We start from the raw sequence: 18031 nt of genomic DNA on the forward strand, positions 1-18031 counted from the left end.
GGTATTCTCTATCCATCGGATTCCGACAAACACAACATAGAGTATTACGGATAGATGATCTTGATCATGTTAGGCAGCTCACAAGATCCAACAATGAAGCACAATGAGGAGAAGACAACCATCTAGCTACTGCTATGGACCCATAGTCCAGGGGTGAACTACTCACTCATCACTCCGGGAGGCGACCATGGCGGTGTAGAGTCCTCCGGGAGATGAATCCCCTCTCCGGCAGGGTGCCGGAGGAGATCTCCGTAATCCCCCGAGATGGGATCGGCGGCGGCGGCGTCTCGGTAAGGTTTTCCGTATCGTGGTTTTTCGCCTCGGGGGTTTCGCGACGGAGGCTTTAAGTAGGCGGAAGGGCGAGTCGGGGGCCCGACGAGGGGCCCACACCATAGGGCGGCGCGGGCCCCCTTGGCCGCGCCGCCTTGTGGTGTCGCCACCTCGTGGCCCCACTTCGTATGCTCTTCGGTCTTCGGAAGCTCCGTGGAAAAATAGGCCCCTCGGTCTTCGTTTCGTCCAATTCCGAGAATATTTCGTTACTAGGATTTCGAAACCAAAAACAGCGAAAAACAGGAACTGGCACTTCGGCATCTTGTTAATAGGTTAGTTCCAGAAAATGCACGAATATGACATAAAGTGTGCATAAAACATGTAGGTATCATCAATAATATGGCATAGAACATAAGAAATTATCGATACGTCGGAGACGTATCAACCGCCATCTCCATCGTTGTTGCTGACTCCCATGATGAGGAGGGAGCAGTTCTCCCTCGGGGCTGAGGGCTCTACCGGTAGCTATGTGGTTTATCTCTCTCTCCCTTGGTATGATCTTTATGTGACCATGAGCTTTGTAATCTAGATATCGTTATGCTATTCAAGTGGATTTTACTTATGTGATCTCCAGAGACTCCTTGTCCCACGTGTGTAAAGGTGACAGTTTACTTGCTGCCATATTTATTTCGGATTGTTATTATCACTCATATTCATTCATATCACTTGCATTTTACTATCTCTTCACCAAACTAGTGCACCTATACACCTGACAATTGTATTGGGTGTGTTGGGGATACAAGAGTCTTCTTGTATCGTAATTGTGGGGTTGCTTGAAAGGGATACCTTTGACCTCTACCTCCTTGAGTTCGATAAACCTTGGGTGATCCACTTAAGGGAAACTTGTTGCTGTTCTACAAACCTCTGCACTTGGTGGCCCATCACTGTCTACAAGAATAGAAGCGTGCGTAGACATCAGTCGCCGTGAAGAAATGCAAAGAGTACTTCATGCTCTTGACCGCGTCGATGGAGGGAATGGATTCCCAGGTGTTGGCGGCGCAAACTTCTACGGGATATGATCCTCAACGAGATCGCCACTAAAATGGCCGTGTCGGCATTGGCGTCAACGCCAGCTCCAGAGGCGGCAGCATCATCAGGCGCGTTCATGACGGCATCATCCACTACCCCTGCATCGGGATTGGCAAGAACCACTGCGACAGCGCCGACATCGTCAAGCACCGCAGCGACGGCGTCTGCATCACCGACAGAGCACGATGACCTCGTCGTGTTGGACGGGGCACCGCCAACTCAAGATGCGTAGTCGACATCACCAAATCCCTTCTTCTAGTTATGTTCAATTTTCACCCCGGTCTGCAATATTTACCGCATCGAATATGATGGCTACTTTGATCGCGACGACTATGGCGAGAACAATTCCTTTTGAATAGTGACGATCTTTGTTTTATTTTTGCTGCAAAAATCCATTTGGGGTGGCGTTTGGGGGACGCGGCTGGAAACAGAGGTGCCCCGAAAGCGGCACCACCTTGCGGCGTCCCCCAATCGTTCGATTCGGCGCATTTGTCAGATGGGGTTTGGGAGACGCAGCTGGATATGCTCTTATATGCTTGAGGTTTCTTTTGAAGCAAGGATTGGCACTCCGTGGACATGATGAGAGTGAAGAATGAAGAAATTTGTGAATGTTATTAAACCATGGACATGATGGGAATGATTTCTTGCAAAGGTGACATTATTGCAATACATGTGGCATTCTAGTTCCCTCATCGGAAGAAAAAATATGTGGCTCATAGAAGATCACATAGGTATTATCAAATACAAACAAATGATGATCATCATAGAAGAGAAGTCTATCTTGGTGGTGTTGATCAAATTATTCAAGAGCTCTACAATTGGTAAGATGATGTCAACATAGAGTTGCAAATTTGCATGGCACCTTTGAATCCCTTGAGTTAATTTGCTTCTTATGATGCACAAAAGGTAATGATACTTGCCCAATTATACCCCAATGACAAGCGCGGATTTGATAAGGCTTGATCTCCGAATTGAAATCTTTATGATGATATGAAAAAAGATGATAGGTTCAAATGTATCAATCATCTTGGTGAGCTATCTATTTTTATTTTTGAAACAAAAAAGCATGTTGTTTATGATTTGGTTTATGCTTCTCAAATTACTCCTACCGATGGCAACGACAAATGTCGAAAGAGTATTTTCTACAATGAGTCTAGTAAAAAATAAGTTGATAAATAGCATGGGTGATGAGCTCTTGAACCATTGCTTAGTGACATTTATCGAGCGAGATGTGTTCTTGAAAGTGAAGATGACATAGCTCAAACTTTCATGGGAATGCGAGGGCGTAGAGTAAAGAAATACTAGTGATGCAATTTTCTATTTATGTTATCCATTATGTAAGATGACAATCTGTTGTCTATATATATTGCTCATTTAGCAAAATTTTATCACAATTAGGGGAACGAAAAAATGAGGAGTGCCCACCCTCCAACTTTTTTCCGCGTCCGCCATTGGTTGCAGCTAGAGAGAAACATGAAAACTGTTACGTCATGGCGGCGTTGTTCAAACACAACCTCTGTGTGCACGTGTGCTTGCAAACCCACATGAAAGGGGGTACGTTATGGCGTAGCGGCGTTGTGCGAACGCATCCCCGTGAATCATGTGTGCACGCGAACCCACATGCAAGGGAGAGTGGCGCATTCTAGCTTAGCTGAAAGCGGAAAACTCGACATGACCACGTGAAGGAACCTGGTCCAGTGTCTACGTGTGCACGTGGACCCCACGGGCAAAGCCGTGTGTGATAGTTCCAACTAGAGAAAAACGTGGAAGCCGCTAAGTCATGCGGCGTTGGTGGAATGCATGCATCCCGTTAGCAGTAGCAAAGCCGGGGACTAAAAACTGTGGGGCCGAAGTGCCTATATAGCAAGGACAAATACTAAAATATCCAAAATTTAAAGGTGTTTTACTAAAAAGCTCTAGGGTCAGCTGACCACGCAACCTTGTACACAGCTCCGCCACTGCCCGTGAGCCACGTGTGTGTGCGGGCCCACATGAAAAGAGGCATCGACGCAGCGGCGCTGCTGGAACGCGTCACCGTGAACCACATGTGCACGCGGGCCCACTTGCGAGGGAGAGGCACGTGAACAGACCTATCTACGTGTGCATGTGGACCTCACCGGCAACGCCGCGCGTGATATTACCAGCTGGAGAGAAACGTGGAAGGCTATGCGTCACGGCGGTGTTGGTCGAACGCAGCCCGTGAGCCACGTGGGCCAGCTCAGCAGAAGGTAGCCACATGTGCACTGCATCCTATGTGGCGAGGAAGAGGTGGAGACCAGCGAGGCGGAAACCAGTGAGCCAGCTCAGCAGAAGGTAGCCACGTGTGCAATGCATCCTACGTGGCGAGGAAGAGGTGGAGTCCAGCGAGGCAGAAACCAGGGAGCGAACGCCAGATGAGACATATCATGCTGTTTTAGTCCCACGCGTCTTTCCTTTTCGGCCTCTGTTGCCCGTGCGTGGCGGTGCGGCTTCACGTTTTGCTCCACGCCCCGGCGTTCACCCGACGGCTCCCCGCCGCGCCGCCGGCACCAGCCTCACTGCCAACTCTGCCTCGCGCTCCGCTATTTCTACCCCCTCCATAAACCCTAGCCCGACCAGCCCCCATCCCTCCCTCCCCGCTCTCCATGGACGGCGTCGGCGACGACCACGCGCGCCGCCGCCGGCTCCTCCCACTGCCGACCCCGCGTGCCCCCGCCGTCGCCACCGACCCCTCCTCCTCCCTCCGCCGCCTCCCGCCGGTCCACCCCACCCCCGCCTCCCCCCGTTTCACCCCGGGTTTTGGCCATTACCAGCCGCAGCCGGGCGGCGGCGGCGCCGGCGCCGGAGGGTCCAACCACGCGCGCTCGCTCTCGCAGCCCCAGTTCTTATCCATGGACTTCCTCTTCCGCCCTCACTACCCCGATCTGGCTGCGCCGGCGCCGATCGCTGTCACCCCGCCGCCGTCTGCGCCGCCACCCGGTTCCGAGAAGGGGCCGTCCGGGCTGCCTCCGCTCCGGGCGGGGCACCGGCGGTCGCAGAGCGACGTCCTCCTCGCCATCTCCTCGCAGCCCAACCCGCAGATGCCACCGCCGGCGCCGGTCACCGCGGAGGCCCTCGCGGCCGCCAACAACAGCACCCTCGACGGGATCCTCGGCGCCTACATGGGCCCCAAGGCGCCGGCCACCGTCGCCTCCTCCGCGCCCGGGGCCGCTCAGGAGCGGCGCGACAACCCGGACGGCCAGGTGCGCGCGTGGAGCCCCGCCGACAGCAGCGAGAACGAGGCCGACAGCGGGGACGGCGGCCTGCCCAGGCACGGCCGCAGCTTGTCAGCGGACAGCTTCGTGGGGAAGCTCCCCTTCGGAGCCATGGGCCTGGAGCCGTCCACCAACCTGCCCCCGCCGTCTCCAGGCCCCGGTGCTGCTGCCGGCCTGGCACGCAGTGGAAGTGGCTCCATTGGCGGCGCCGCTGCTCTCTTCGCCAAGGAGTTCGCGTGTATGGGATTCAGTGAGGCCGACAAGAAGAAGATTATGGAGAGTGATCACCTTTCAAAGATTGTCATGACCGATCCTAAGAAGGTCAAAAGGTTTGTGCTTTCTACAGGGAGTCGGTTCAATTACAAAGTTTTCGTTACTGAAATTGATCATCTTGTAAACTTTTTACAGGATTCTGAACAATCGGCTGTCTGCTGCCAAGTCAAAGGAGCGCAAGGCAAGGTACATAGCAGAGCTTGAGCGCAAGGTTCAGGTGCTGCAGTCCGAGGCTACCACATTAACTTCACAAGTCAATATGCTTCAGGTCTGTGTTCTCTGAAGGTGGTGTGCATTTTGATTTTGGCCTTTGAAGGTTTGGCTGTCTTACTTACTGTGGCTGTCTATATTTTGCAGAGGGGTTATTCTCTGCTTTCAACCCACAACAGTGAGATGAAAATCAGGCTGCAAGCTTTGCTGCAGCAAGCAGAGTTGAAAGATGGTCAGTTTGCTTCATTCTTTCCAAGTGTTCATTTCTTGAGTTGTAATCATAGATATAGATAGTACATTGCAGTATAAGTCAGCATATGTATCTATGAGTTGATGCCCAGTGCTACACAACAATATCAACTGTTTAGTTCATACTTCAGAAAACTAAATGCCATGATGTAGTAGGCTATAATACTAAACCGTTATGTTGAATTCTGGTGCAGTCTTACCAATCTGGCACATGTACGCTTGTCTGGACTAGTTACTGCACTGGATATCACAAAAATGTTTGGAATGTGCCATATTTTCTTTATCTTATCTGATAATGGTTCTTCTTCCCAGCAACTCAATTCAAATGATTCTTTTGATGGACAGTAGAGAATCAAGGTCTTGCACTATGGCTAATTCCCACAGTAGTTACCTAAATATACTAAAACAAACAAAACAAAAATACTACTTCAGTTATGTTTACTATTGGTATTCATGTGTTAAACTCCCTTGATCATATTACGTTGATGCGGTTGATAACCCTGTTTTACCCATGTTAGCATGAACTTTGTTGCCCTTTTGCCATATTTAATCTCCAATTTAACTTGGGTATTCACTATTCTCTGCCCAGCTCTGAATGAAGCACTAAATTCTGAGGTCCAGCGCTTAAAACTTGTTGCTGGTGAGACCAGTGATCCTGAAATGCCAAACGCTTCAGAGCAACAAATGAGCACCCGGATGATTCAGCTGCACCAGCTTCTGAAGAAGCCACCAAAGGATCAGCAAGATCAGCAACAGAAGTGGAGCTAGGGTGAATTTCCAAAAGAGATCTTCCAAGGGAAATTTCACATCACAGATTCAATTGGTAACACCATATGTGCTGGACAGTACTTTGCTTGGGTTCCAGAGCAACAATCATAGGAAAATCCATTCTTTTCTGTCAAAATTATTTTGTTCATTGCCGTGTAAAACTCAGGTTGGATTTTGTACTGTACAAAGTGTGTCTGTCTGTCTGTAACTTTGTGCTGGAATTATTAAAAACAAAAAGGGTACACTATATGGTACCTTGCTTTTGATGGGATAATTTGAGGGGAATGTACAACATATTCTGTTTGTGGTATGCTTGTGTTCTCCATTAGCCATTTTGAGGGATGCATAATGATATTGTTGATATAAAGTTAGATTTACGTTTGGTAGTATGATCGATGCTGCATGATGGTAGCTGGTTGCAGCTTGCTGGTAGTAGCTGTTTTGAAGTTTTTGGTTCTGAAGAAGAGTTCAGCTCTCGCTTCAGTTTATTTGATACAACTTCGCTGCCATTAGGAAGTTTAATATAGGTTCCACAGTTGTAGATATAAGATAAGAATGTGCTTCTGCATATTGGTATTGCAGTGGCACTGCATAATTAGTGGCACATACATATATCATGCATTTCCAATAATGCTTGAATTGCTCTCTGATACAATTAACTGCCATTTTAAGCAGCGGAAAGTATATTTTTTTTGCAAAGTCTTGAGTGACATACAGAGATAGTTTTAACCTGCAGAAACCATAAGTGGTTTGCTAGTATACTAAAGATTAGCTTTTGTAAATCAAAACTCATTTTCTGTATCCTGAGTGCTAAACACTACAACATTCTAATGAATATTAATTTTTTTGACTTGCATATTGAAAGAAACTGGTTATGAACCTGCTAAGACCTGTCCATAAGTTCCAGCTAAATCTCTGCTTGACAAACCAAACCATGATCAAGTCAGCACACATGATACAGGAGACTAGTATTACATTTTTCATGCAGACGTTGCATGGTCTTTATATCTTTGATGCACAAAAGTTGCAGGTAGCAAGCTCAAATGGATAACAATTTCGAGCACAAATAGCACGCTGAAAGAATTTTACATTTCGACCTATGTTTTCATGCCAGAGTCCTCAGTGGAGCAAGTTTCTCAGGTACCCAGCTATCCAATGATTGTTTTTATCAACACAAAAGGTGGTGGACATCTGGGACATGATTTAATTGTCACATACCGTAAGCTTCTCAACCATGCTCGGGTACATATTTTTAAGGTCACCAGATATACTTGTTTGCTATTACAGCATCCCTGCATTTTTACTGCAGAGCTAAATATATAATTTAAGGTATTTGATCTAGTTAAGTCTTGCACAAACTCTATAGAAACTTGGAAAGACTCGAGCGTGAATGGCAGGGGGCGTGATGGTGATGCTTTTGCTGCTGAAACCCATAGAAGATTGAGGTTAATAGTGAGTGCAACTAGGCATCGTTCTCCGGATATATTGCTAATGTTTCTACTAGTATTATTTTGTCCCTTACCTTATTTGAACAAGCTGAATTTACATATTATTGTCATGGAAATTTAATTAGGTTGCTGGAGGCGAAGGAATGACAGGTTGGTTGCTTGGAGTTGTATCTTATACGGTCTAGAGCGTTCCCAAAAGTATACTTTTTTACTTGAGGTATATTTTTGATGAATATCCAAGGACTAGAGCGTTCCCAAAAGTACCTTTTTGCTTGCGGTCTTACGCTTTTTTGTACTTAGTTTATAGATTTTTCATAAATGTGACTTAGTTTTTTTAACATGTTGACTTAGTTATAATTTTTCTTTCACTGATATTTGAAATATGAATTTACTTGATTTACACTGTCTGTTTGTCCATCTAAAGATTGAAATGCAAATGTCAAAAGGAGAATATTGTTTTTTTAATCATGTGAGTCCCATAGTATCTGTATTGCCATATTTTTTATTTGTCCCAGGAATATTCTTACACTATGTGGGGTTTTGGAATTATTTCAGTATGAGTTAGTTATTTTTCCAGTGCACTTTCTGTGTTGGTGATTGATTTTTAATTGATTTTTGTTATTTTAGGAAATTGAGCAGAAAAAAATAACATAAATTTTGCTTACCTAAACAGCCAAAGCCTGAAAGACTGTTTAATTCTTCTGTCACATGAATGGATACCCAAGTGTCTTATGCATTTCATTCTGAGAGGAAATTGCATCGAGGGAAATTCAAGAACCACTTGTCTAATAAGGGAAATTCCAGAACATGCACAGCAGCTTCTCGCTACAGTCGGCATCTCGCTGTGCTCTCCGCATCGCACGGATCAGCAGCATATCACCTTGCATCAGCTGGAACTACTCCTGCATGCATCACCACATAACTACATGCAGAACGAAATAAACATCAAGATTAAAAGCTAACATTTTGAACTAGGAGTATCTTATCATCTTTGAGCACAGATGGAACTTTGAAGTTTCAGTTATAAACATAACAGTTTCCGTAAAAAAGATTAAAATAAGGCAACCTATAAGGTTAAAGGCAGGAGGATTTCACAAATAAGATCTGTACTTATAGGAGGATCCTTACAAACCTCGTCTCTGCTAATCTATTACTCTGCTTCTAAATACTTGTCATGTTGACTTCGGACAGTCACTACCTGAAATGTTTTGGCTATGGTATTTTTCTAAATATTTAGTTTGATTGTGTTAAAGTACATTTGAAGAAAAAAATGGTTGATGTGCACTTACATAACATCTGATAACTTCGATACGTACAAAATGGATATTCGTGCAAAGCCAAAAATAGGGCCAGGTATTTGGAGATGGAGTATGTTTTAGGTTGATTTCATAAGCAATATGATGTCAGAATTCTTCAAAATTTGACACTACTTGGTAATGTTGTTAACAAGTTTGTACACAAATTCCAGTCTATTGTTTGTCTGAATGTACCCAGCTTCTCTGGCGGACTGAATCCCTGGGGAACACCAAGAGGAAGCAAAGAAAACTAAGTATAAGACATGATGTTAACACCATTTCTAGCACTGAAAAATCAATGGTGCTATTGTACTTAATTTAAACATTTCTCTCTTAATGCAGACAGATTTGGTAATGCCTCCACTTGTTGACGATGGACTTCTAGAGATCGTGGGTTTCAAAGATGCTTGGCACGGCCTTGTGTTGTTATCTCCAAAAGTCCATGGCACTCGTCTCGTATTATTATTTGGCTACCTATTTACTACTACTCCGTTCTAAGATGTAAGGTGCTACACATCTCGAGTTTGACCGATTATACAAACAATAAAATGGGACTGATGTGACCCAGAAGTGATATCATGGGAAAATACTTCTCAATAGAATTGAATGATATTATATTTATTTCAGAATTCACATATACCACATTTTGTCAATCTAACTGTTGATGAACTTAAATCTTGAGATGCATGGGGGACCTATGCAGTTACATTTCAGAACAGAGAGAGCAGTTACTACCATCAACCTGCCCTACATGGTTGAACTTTAAATCACCTCGTTAGTCGATGGGTGTAAGCTAGACTCTGCTGAAATTTCATGGGAGGGAGTAGACGATATGTAAACTAGCTTCAAATATTTTGCACTAAGTTTAAACTTCCATGGACACTGAAACTCTATTCCTTCCCAGGCCCATGGGCCATGGTGGTCGATTCAAATTTCACAGTTGTGCAGCTGACCATGCTTACATGAGACAAGCACCTCTTCCGCAGGATGACGGCAAGGTCATGGTGGAGATATCCCATGCCAGACAGGTCGAGATGCCTACCAAAGACTATAGCTGAAGGCATCAACGAATCTCCGGCTATCTCAACAGTCCATACAAATTCAAGCTCCGGCAATGACTCGGACAATGACTTCATAGAGGGGCTGAGGAACTTTGGTGCTGCCTTGTCGTTCCGTTATATGAGTGACGTACAAAAAGAACAGTAGAAACTTGCATCCTAAAATGGGCTTTGTAAAGTTTCTCTCCTAGGAGATAGCTTGTTGCACTAATTTTGTGGAACAGTGGACGTTGCCCCTGTAAGATCCTATTGCTGGCAAGGTTTGTTTGTGTATGACAAAGTAGTGGGGTACTGACTATATTGCACCATAAGTATTTGCAAGTCCAGTTTCGCAAGCCAGTAAGGTGGCAACACATAAGACTGAGAAACAACAGTGATCATAACTCATAATAAAGGTATTAACCTTAGATAAACTGGAATCAGTCAGTAAGCCCAGAAGGTTAATCATCTGGCACAGCATTGCTTGTACTCCCTCCATCCCAAAATAACTTGCTCAACCTTTTTTAGATAAAAGAAAGATTCTAAAAACAGCGGTTAACAATTGAGATATCATGACAATCCTGAACTTTACAATTCAGGATCACCTGCAAGTAAAAGCCAAGGCTTCATGGCTTTTGGTCTAAAAATAGAGACTATTTACTCTTGCAGGTAATCATGCACAGTATGATGATATAATAGTGAGTCATCCTCCCTGTAGTGGAGGAGGTAGTAGCATTGCTTGCAGAAATAGCAGGGATTATTCGGAGCCCATTTGTCGTCCACCGTCATCTTTGTTGCAAGGTAGATCTGGCACACTGAACACTTCTGGAAACGCTTCTGCATCTGGAATGTCATGAGAGGGTACTCCACTTGGTTCTGTGTGTCCTCCGGGTGGATCAGCCTCATGTCTCTAATGACAAATGTGTGCTTGCAGTTCCCCTGAAAATGTTGTCCGTGTCAGAGAAATGAGGGAAATCATGATTTTTTTAAAGATGATGTGCTGTTTTTGCTGTACAAGCTTATGCGCTGCAATGATATTAAGCATCACATGGTACTGCAGTTCTAAGTTAACTGTTCATGGATTCTGCTATAAACAAAGGAACAAATAAAACACATTGTAACTTCTTTTCTTGACGGAAAAAGGCTACCTATGACATCATTTATAATGATTAATGAACATTTGAGAACCTGGTGGCAGTAGAGGTACCCAGCACCGAGTCGGAAGTGCAGGTCTGAGAAGTAGGTCCTTTGCATTTTTGCAGATTTAAACTCTGGTACATTCGAAATATTCAAACCCCTCAGTAAGTCTTTTTGTCGTTTCTTTAACGCCCCAGAACTTATGGCATCCCACTTCTCTGCCGCCTCAGCACTGGACTCGTTAAGCCAGTCAAGTATAGGCTTACTGTAATCAACGGCAGAATAATGTCTCATGTCATTATAGAACGTGTCCTGATAAAAAGTGGAGATTAGCAAAGTTGCAACACTTCTGTAAGAAGTAAGAACTTGTCATAAAGTTACAAAGGGATATAAGAGAAAACATACCTCAATAAGAAAATAGCCAGAATGATCGCGTTGATTGTTCACCTCCATCAACTTATTAGTTGAACAGTAGATATTGTCCTTAAGATCTGTAAGGAGCTGACTTCCCAACACAAGAAATTCCTGGCTCTGCAAGGCACGGAGATCACCACAAAACTTAATCTACACATACTTCACATTGCAGATAAGCATGTGTAACATATTACTTTCACAGAGCTCTGCCTCTGATCATAAATTTCAACACAAAGAATTACGTCTGGATAGACTATAGGTATGTGTTCCTCAGATTTCGAAGCTTTGTGCTGTAAACAAAAAGTGTTGTTGGTAAGAGAAAAATTCTGAGAACAAAAGGGAGAGCTTATGTAAAGAAATGTTGTAAAGAAATGTTGCAGGTGAACAGTCAATGCAAACCTTCCAAGGGGCACTGTTGTATGAAAGAGATTTTGCCACGTCAGTTTTCTCCGCTGATGCCTTTGAACTTCTGGACATCGCACAATCACCACTGCACTCAAAGAATGATGGACATCACATCAAAGCTATGATAAGGAAAACAACAGATCAAACAAAAACTCTTAGATTGGGAGCACAATATTCCTATGGGCTAAATATCATACGTGTGTAACTGATAAGGCCGCCATGAGGATTTACGTCCAGAAGGAGCTAGGTCCAACTTGACGCAAAGGCTAAGGCCAACTTCATTGTTCTTATAGTTTCAGCCAGCATGCATATTTTACTGCAAACATGGATTCAGCCTTATAGCTGGATCCAGCTGATATTTGAGTACAAAAAAAATCCTTTCTTTCTTGCACTGTTTTTTTCTAAAAATACTCTGTACGTTTCATTAGATGTGTCTGCGGTCTCAAGATGTTTTGGTGATGTTTTCTACCTTGTGACCCTAATAGAAGATTCTGATATTTGTGTTCCCAAGCTTCTTCGCACTATTGAAGCAACCTTTTTCCATTGTAAAACTCATGTTTGATCTACTCCTAGTACTAGTATTCGTATTCCATATCTCCACATAGTTCAAGTTACAATGTCACATTTTATCTACTCCATCTGTTTGCTCTATTAGTACAACTCTTGTACCCTTGCATTCAAATTGCTGAATCCATGCATTCCAGAATGGCTGAAGTGAACCAATTTCGGCAACTGCAGCTGACAGTCATGTGGAGTATAGTTTCTTTCGATGCTTTGGTTAGGATGGTCTATTTTCAACTAAACAAAAAAAAAATTGTCAGCACACAGTGGCTGAGGATATGTGTAGTGAAATAAAGGGACTTATAATAGAAGGTTACGTTATAATGTTATATGAAAGAGGATACAAGTAGCTGTTTAATTGGAGTTAATCGGCACTTCCCAAGGTTTCGAGCATTCTGAGTTCAATATCAGAGTCAGAACCATAATGAACTGGGTACATCTGATTCTGCTTACTACTTAGTAAAACTTCTCCAGCCACGTTTTTGTAAACCAAAATATACCAAACTAAGTCCTTTTATGAGATTGAGGATGCCAGAAAGTTAAGTTAGTTTAGGGTTTCGGTGGTATCTGTTATTTCAGCAAACATTGTGCAGACATAATTTCTATCTGATGGCTAATAAACTCTTAGTCCAAAAGGCAAAAAGTATATAGCCAATCACAATCATAACACTGATAGATGTAGATGAATGAAGTTTAACCGTGTTACCTGAACGAGTGCAGCATGGCTCCACGTCTGTCTTCCTCTTGCTTGACCTTGATTTCTGCCATCTTCTCTGCTTTAGTAAGATACCTCCCCTGATTATGGTGGTATCATTGATATAATATGGTACAAAACCACGATCAGAATTTGCAGACGCTAAAAGGGGATGCACTTCAACGACAAGAGAAATCAAAGGTTAATGCTAACAAACTAACATTCAGTTCTTACAAGGTACAGATATCACCAAAACATAGGCCTAACTCTCATTAAATCCTAATTTTCGGAGGGAATTCTTTACAGAATATGAAAGCCGAATTTGTATAGAGACTTTGCAGATAATGCAGCTATTCTATTATAACTGGCAAATATGTAATATGTTATTGCCAAAATGACCGAACCATGTATATCCTAGTTCCTAACCTGACACCTAAAGCAATACAAGATGACTATGCCCCGATGAACCGATGCAACAGTGGCACAAATCAACTAGTACATTGCTAGACAAGACAAAATTAATCAAAAACCACATTAACAAAGCACATCGTAGGCAATAAATGGAGTGACATACTTGAAAAATATGCGCTCGAACTTCCCTATCAAAATGCCTGCCTCTCTTTTTTCCCTTCCTACGTTTTCTTTGTCCATCTACGCCTTCTGGGTCATGCGGAACAACTGCCATATCCTCACTAGGTGATACACGAGCGCCAGTGTCCCAATCCTCCTGCGAGCACTGGAATTAAGATACCGTTCACAGCCTCGCAGCAGAGGTATAAGAGCAACCAGATTAGCAGTGGAGACTGAGGTTACCTCCATAGCCTCCTGGAGAGCGCGCTCCACAAGCTCCTCTTCAGAGAGCACCTTCAACACATCTACGCTGCAAAACACACACAAAGACCAACCCACATCATTGGAGATTTGGAGTAATATATATCAAAGTGCACACACAGCCAGCAGAGATTGTTCTGATATGACAGGATGGAACCACGGGCTTACCGGAGCTCGTCCTCGAATTCGTCCCCGGTGTCACCCAATTCATCACGCAGGGACTGCACGCACGCGGACGAAAACACAGCGTCATCACCGTATCGAAATTCCATGGCAAATTGAAGAGTAAGGGTTTTGACAGAGGATAGGCACCTGAACCTCGCAGAGCGTGGAGGACATAAACTCGGGGACGGTGGAGATAGGGCCCACCATGAAGGGGACGAACACCGGGCCGCCCCGAGCGAAGGGCACGCGCGGCCGCTCTCGGGCGGCGGCGGAGCTCTCCGCCTCCTCTCCAGCCGCTGCCATCGCGGGTAAGTTTCGCTGTCGCTTCACTGGGTTTTGGCGCCGATACGGTGTGAGAAGCTCCAGTCCATGGCACAAATCGGGGTTTAAACTGGGAACGAGGTCGAGCTAATTACCGTCGGCAGCAACATGGAGGAGGTCGACGGCGGTGGAATGGATCGAGCGGGAGGTCGCCGTCGAAGCTTCCTGCTGCGGGTGGAGAGGCGGAGGGAAGAGTTTGGTCGCCGGCAAAGTTCCTGCTGCGGCGGGAGAGGCGGACGAGTGGTGGCTGCGGGGGGAGCGGCGGGCGACCGGCGGCTGCGGGGGAGTGGAGAGGAGCGGCGGAGGGTGGCGAGCGCTAGAGAAGCTGCGGCGGCGGGGGAGGGGTGGAGATCCGGCAGCGGCTGCGCGCTGCGGGGGAGTGGTGGAGGAGCGGCGGCTGCCATGACGGGGGCGAGCTCGACGAGTTGTTGTTCTGGTCGAATAGTTTTTCTTTTCTTTTTTAATTACAAAATGGTTATTTTTTTAAGGAATGCCTACTGACAATTTTTTTGCCACTATTTTTTACACTAAAATCTCACAAAAGAAATCTAAGAAAAAAAATAAGAGTGTGCTACAACATTATTCCTCACCACACAAAAAAGATCACATGGGAAACTTACGATATGCAGCCTTTACAAAAAAAAAAAAAAACAAGTTCTAGCAAATATAAAATGAATATAGAATTCGTATAATTTTATTCTTGTTGTTTTTTCCCCAAATGGCATGGCATATTAGCGTGAAACTTTTACTCTGAAATGCATTTCACTTTATTAATTAGAGTTATCACGATCACAATCTGCTTGGAAATAATTTATGATATTGAGATTGTAGCCAATGCAATACCAAGTCTTTGAATATCTGCATCCAAACAGAGCAATCATTAGACATTCTTTGGTATCAACCCCTCGAAGATAGTAAGCGCATGGCAACCAATGATCGACGTTTATAATGAAATTTATCTGTGAGGTATGAAAAACTAAATTCATCACTGGAGAGCGTCAAACACATCTACATATAGCTCTTGTGCAAATGCACGTAGCGCCTGTTGCAGCCCGGTTGCTATGGAGGAGGCTGAAGTGTCGGCAACACCACGGCTTGAGACCCCACGTAATCTGCCGCCACCATGTCTAGGGTTGCGCTGAGGTGGAGACTCCCATTGGCGGCAGCGGGACTAGGGCCCTGCCTGGTGGTCGTTGGCGGTCTTTTTGAGCCACTTGGGCATCTTCTTCGCCAGCGAGAGTAGGCGGCAATGGTTTGCAAGCAATGGCGTTAGCCGTGGGAGTGGGGGAGGAGAGATGGGCACAGGATTGGTTTAAGTACCCGTGAATGTCGGCACTGGCACGCGCAGCATCCAACGCTATCGGCTTCAATGTCGGCGCAAGATTTGAGGTGGCGAGGCCAGTGGTGAGCGACGGCTTTTATGGCCACGGCTGCTGCGGACGGTCAGCCTTCTGCCACCTGGTCGCTTCCAAGCGGGTTGGCAGCACGCGGAGAGAACACACGTGTTGTCCGCGTAGCGTCAGCGCCGAGGCATCGTTGTCCCAAATCTGGTGGACCAATGGGTTGCGTCGGACAAGTTGATCCGTTTGTGTCGCCCTGCTGGAATGTGCGTGACCGATCCGTGCGGACCGTTTCGAACATACCAACACTCAGGATCGGTCGCCCTTATATTCCGTCAGTGTGGTTTGTGGGAGTAGCAAAACCAAATTCGTGAGCACGGTGGCGTCGTCTCTCCAATGCCCACCTCATCACGCCTAACAGTTCAGAGCAACAAATGAGCTCCAGGATGATTCAGCTGCACCAGCTTCCATCAAAGGCCCAGCAAGATCAGCAACAGAATGGAGCTACGATGAATTTCCAAATGAGATCTTCCAAGGGAAACTTCTACAGATTCAATTGGTCACGCCATATGTGCCGGACAGTACTGTTCAAAGTGTCTGTGTGTCTGTGTAGCTTTGTGCCGGAATTATCAGAAACAAATTAGGGTACAATATATTGTACCTTGCGTTTGATGGTACAATATGAGGAAATGCACAACATATTCTACTTGGGGTAACTCCAGTAGCATGCTTTGTTCTTCGTAGCTCATATGCTTGTGTTCTCCGTTAGCCGTTTTGAGGGGTGCATAATGGTATTACTGATATAAACTTAGCCAAGTGTTTAGCATTGAAGTAAAAAGGGGTGCATCTATTTTAACAAAGGTAAACGGAAAGTCAATCGGGAAGATTGATACTACAGGTTTAACAGTTGTAGATGTATATCCTGCACTGCCATGAAATTTACTGTCAAAGAAAAGGGGTATATATGTATGTATTTCACAAAAGTAAAGGGAAAGTTGGTAATGATATCTGGTCCTTGTGCCTAGATACCCTTGAACCTTTTGGCTTTTGAGCAGAATGAAAGGCTAGAGAGATTTTGTGCAGAGTTCACGGCATTTGCCTATGGCAATCTTATTGAGCATATAGAGGGACAAAGGAGTATCATCTTTTGCCTTTAATTTTTCAGTTTTATTAACAAGAGAAAGTTGAGTTGACATCTTGGCGCTTTTGATCAAAGCTGATTTTGTTTGCCTCACCTTTTTTCCTTGGTAAAGAGAGAGCTAGCCAAACAAAACACTGTAAATTAGTCCATGTGGTCGATAAGCACAAGTCACCAGCCATTGGGTCATCCCTAACAAGCCAGGAAGATCATCACACCTAGAAAACAGACTAGCACAAACACACCACAGAGCTACCGTGGAGAGCGCCGAGCAGCCGGCTGCTCAGCAGCCAGTGGTGGTCTCTGCCGGCGGTGCCGCCTCCGCCACCGTCTTGCACAGGTTTTCGCGCAGCGCGAGGTTCTCACCGCGGAGCACGCTGGCCCTCTCCCGGAGCCTCTCGTTCTCCGCTAGGATGCGCCGGTTCTCAAGGTGGAGCTTCAGGTTCAGCATGGCCATATCCGCCTCTGCAGCTCTCCTCCTCCTCCTTCTGATCAGCCCTAACTCTGCTCCTGCAGCCCTCCTCCTCCTCCTGGTCAGCCTTAACCTGCATACAAACAGGCAGAGTTGTTTTAAGCACACATGCAGCAGCATGTTCCTGGATGCATCAGAAAGAACCATACATCTACACAAGGAACAAACTCCATTGCGGCTACTGCTGCTAAAAGTAATATAGGTCAGGAATAATCAAATAAGTTCAGAGATTAATTACCTCTTCCTCCTGAGAGTCATCACTGAGACGTCTGACTTCTTCTTCTGCTGCTGCCGCCGCCTGATGAACACAGCGGGAGAAGACCACTCTCTCTTGATGTTCCAGGAACCAGAGCACATGTTGGTGAAGGACAGTGTCTCTGTGTTTACTCCTAGAAGGTGGCTAGATCCCAGTCATGGGGCTTTGAAATGAGCCGTCTGCCGGTACCACCATATTTATAAGGTGCCTCCTTTCGCTTTGGTGCTTTAGTTTTTTTTGTTTGGGTGGTGCATGAACACGTTTGACATGACACCATGTGAAGGATAGGATCATAGGAGATGGAACCCTCTCCATCATGGTCAGCATGGACCATATATGTGCCAAGGCATCCATCTTCATGGCACTAATCATTCAGCACACAATTTCCTCCCCAAAGTAAAAAATAAATAAAAAGGAGAGTGACA

The 18031-nt window shown here is 45.2% G+C and overlaps 3 protein-coding genes and 1 pseudogene across 3 annotated transcripts; 2 read left to right on the forward strand and 2 right to left on the reverse strand.

Annotated features, from left to right (window-relative positions):
• Window positions 1-3983: 3983 nt before the first annotated feature.
• LOC124657347 (bZIP transcription factor 29-like) lies at window positions 3984-6252 on the forward strand. The gene is made up of 4 exons (XM_047195917.1): window positions 3984-4921; window positions 5001-5133; window positions 5223-5307; window positions 5914-6252. The coding sequence occupies exons 1-4, from the start codon at window positions 3984-3986 to the stop codon at window positions 6090-6092; spliced, it is 1335 nt and encodes a 444-aa protein (XP_047051873.1). The 3' UTR covers window positions 6093-6252.
• Window positions 6253-6966: 714 nt separating this feature from the next.
• On the forward strand, window positions 6967-10041 carry LOC124657348 (annotated as a pseudogene).
• Window positions 10042-10283: 242 nt separating this feature from the next.
• LOC124653255 (snRNA-activating protein complex subunit-like) lies at window positions 10284-14636 on the reverse strand. The gene is made up of 11 exons (XM_047192327.1): window positions 14496-14636; window positions 14227-14408; window positions 14083-14135; window positions 13897-13963; window positions 13658-13810; window positions 13096-13184; window positions 11823-11913; window positions 11618-11713; window positions 11415-11540; window positions 11061-11321; window positions 10284-10811 (listed from the first exon to the last, which is right to left on the reverse strand). Exons 2-11 carry the CDS (start codon window positions 14380-14382, stop codon window positions 10530-10532), a joined length of 1374 nt encoding a protein of 457 aa, XP_047048283.1. The 5' UTR covers window positions 14383-14408; window positions 14496-14636; the 3' UTR covers window positions 10284-10529.
• A 2308-nt stretch (window positions 14637-16944) lies between these two features.
• On the reverse strand, window positions 16945-17936 carry LOC124657923. Its single transcript, XM_047196397.1, has 2 exons — window positions 17589-17936; window positions 16945-17423 (listed from the first exon to the last, which is right to left on the reverse strand). The coding sequence occupies exons 1-2, from the start codon at window positions 17705-17707 to the stop codon at window positions 17162-17164; spliced, it is 381 nt and encodes a 126-aa protein (XP_047052353.1). The 5' UTR covers window positions 17708-17936; the 3' UTR covers window positions 16945-17161.
• Window positions 17937-18031: the final 95 nt, after the last annotated feature.

Source organism: Lolium rigidum, chromosome 5 (genome assembly GCF_022539505.1).
Source record: "Lolium rigidum isolate FL_2022 chromosome 5, APGP_CSIRO_Lrig_0.1, whole genome shotgun sequence".
NCBI classification, from domain to species: domain Eukaryota; kingdom Viridiplantae; phylum Streptophyta; class Magnoliopsida; order Poales; family Poaceae; genus Lolium; species Lolium rigidum.

What these genes read in the sequence shown, in the direction of transcription:
- LOC124657347 (XM_047195917.1), top strand. Translation starts at nt 3,984, where the DNA reads ATGGACGGCGTCGGCGACGACCACGCGCGCCGCCGCCGGCTCCTCCCA. An exon ending in CACAAGTCAATATGCTTCAG is followed by an intron (nt 5,134 to 5,222) that starts GTCTGTGTTCTC and finishes TATATTTTGCAG; the next exon opens with AGGGGTTATTCTCTGCTTTC. An exon ending in GCAAGCAGAGTTGAAAGATG is followed by an intron (nt 5,308 to 5,913) that starts GTCAGTTTGCTT and finishes TTCTCTGCCCAG; the next exon opens with CTCTGAATGAAGCACTAAAT.
- LOC124653255 (XM_047192327.1), bottom strand. Translation starts at nt 14,382, where the DNA reads ATGGCAGCGGCTGGAGAGGAGGCGGAGAGCTCCGCCGCCGCCCGAGAG. An exon ending in CCACGCTCTGCGAGGTTCAG is followed by an intron (nt 14,136 to 14,226) that starts GTGCCTATCCTC and finishes GCGTGCGTGCAG; the next exon opens with TCCCTGCGTGATGAATTGGG. An exon ending in GGTACCTCTACTGCCACCAG is followed by an intron (nt 10,812 to 11,060) that starts GTTCTCAAATGT and finishes CAACATTTTCAG; the next exon opens with GGGAACTGCAAGCACACATT.
- LOC124657923 (XM_047196397.1), bottom strand. Translation starts at nt 17,707, where the DNA reads ATGTGCTCTGGTTCCTGGAACATCAAGAGAGAGTGGTCTTCTCCCGCT. An exon ending in ATGACTCTCAGGAGGAAGAG is followed by an intron (nt 17,424 to 17,588) that starts GTAATTAATCTC and finishes GTTTGTATGCAG; the next exon opens with GTTAAGGCTGACCAGGAGGA.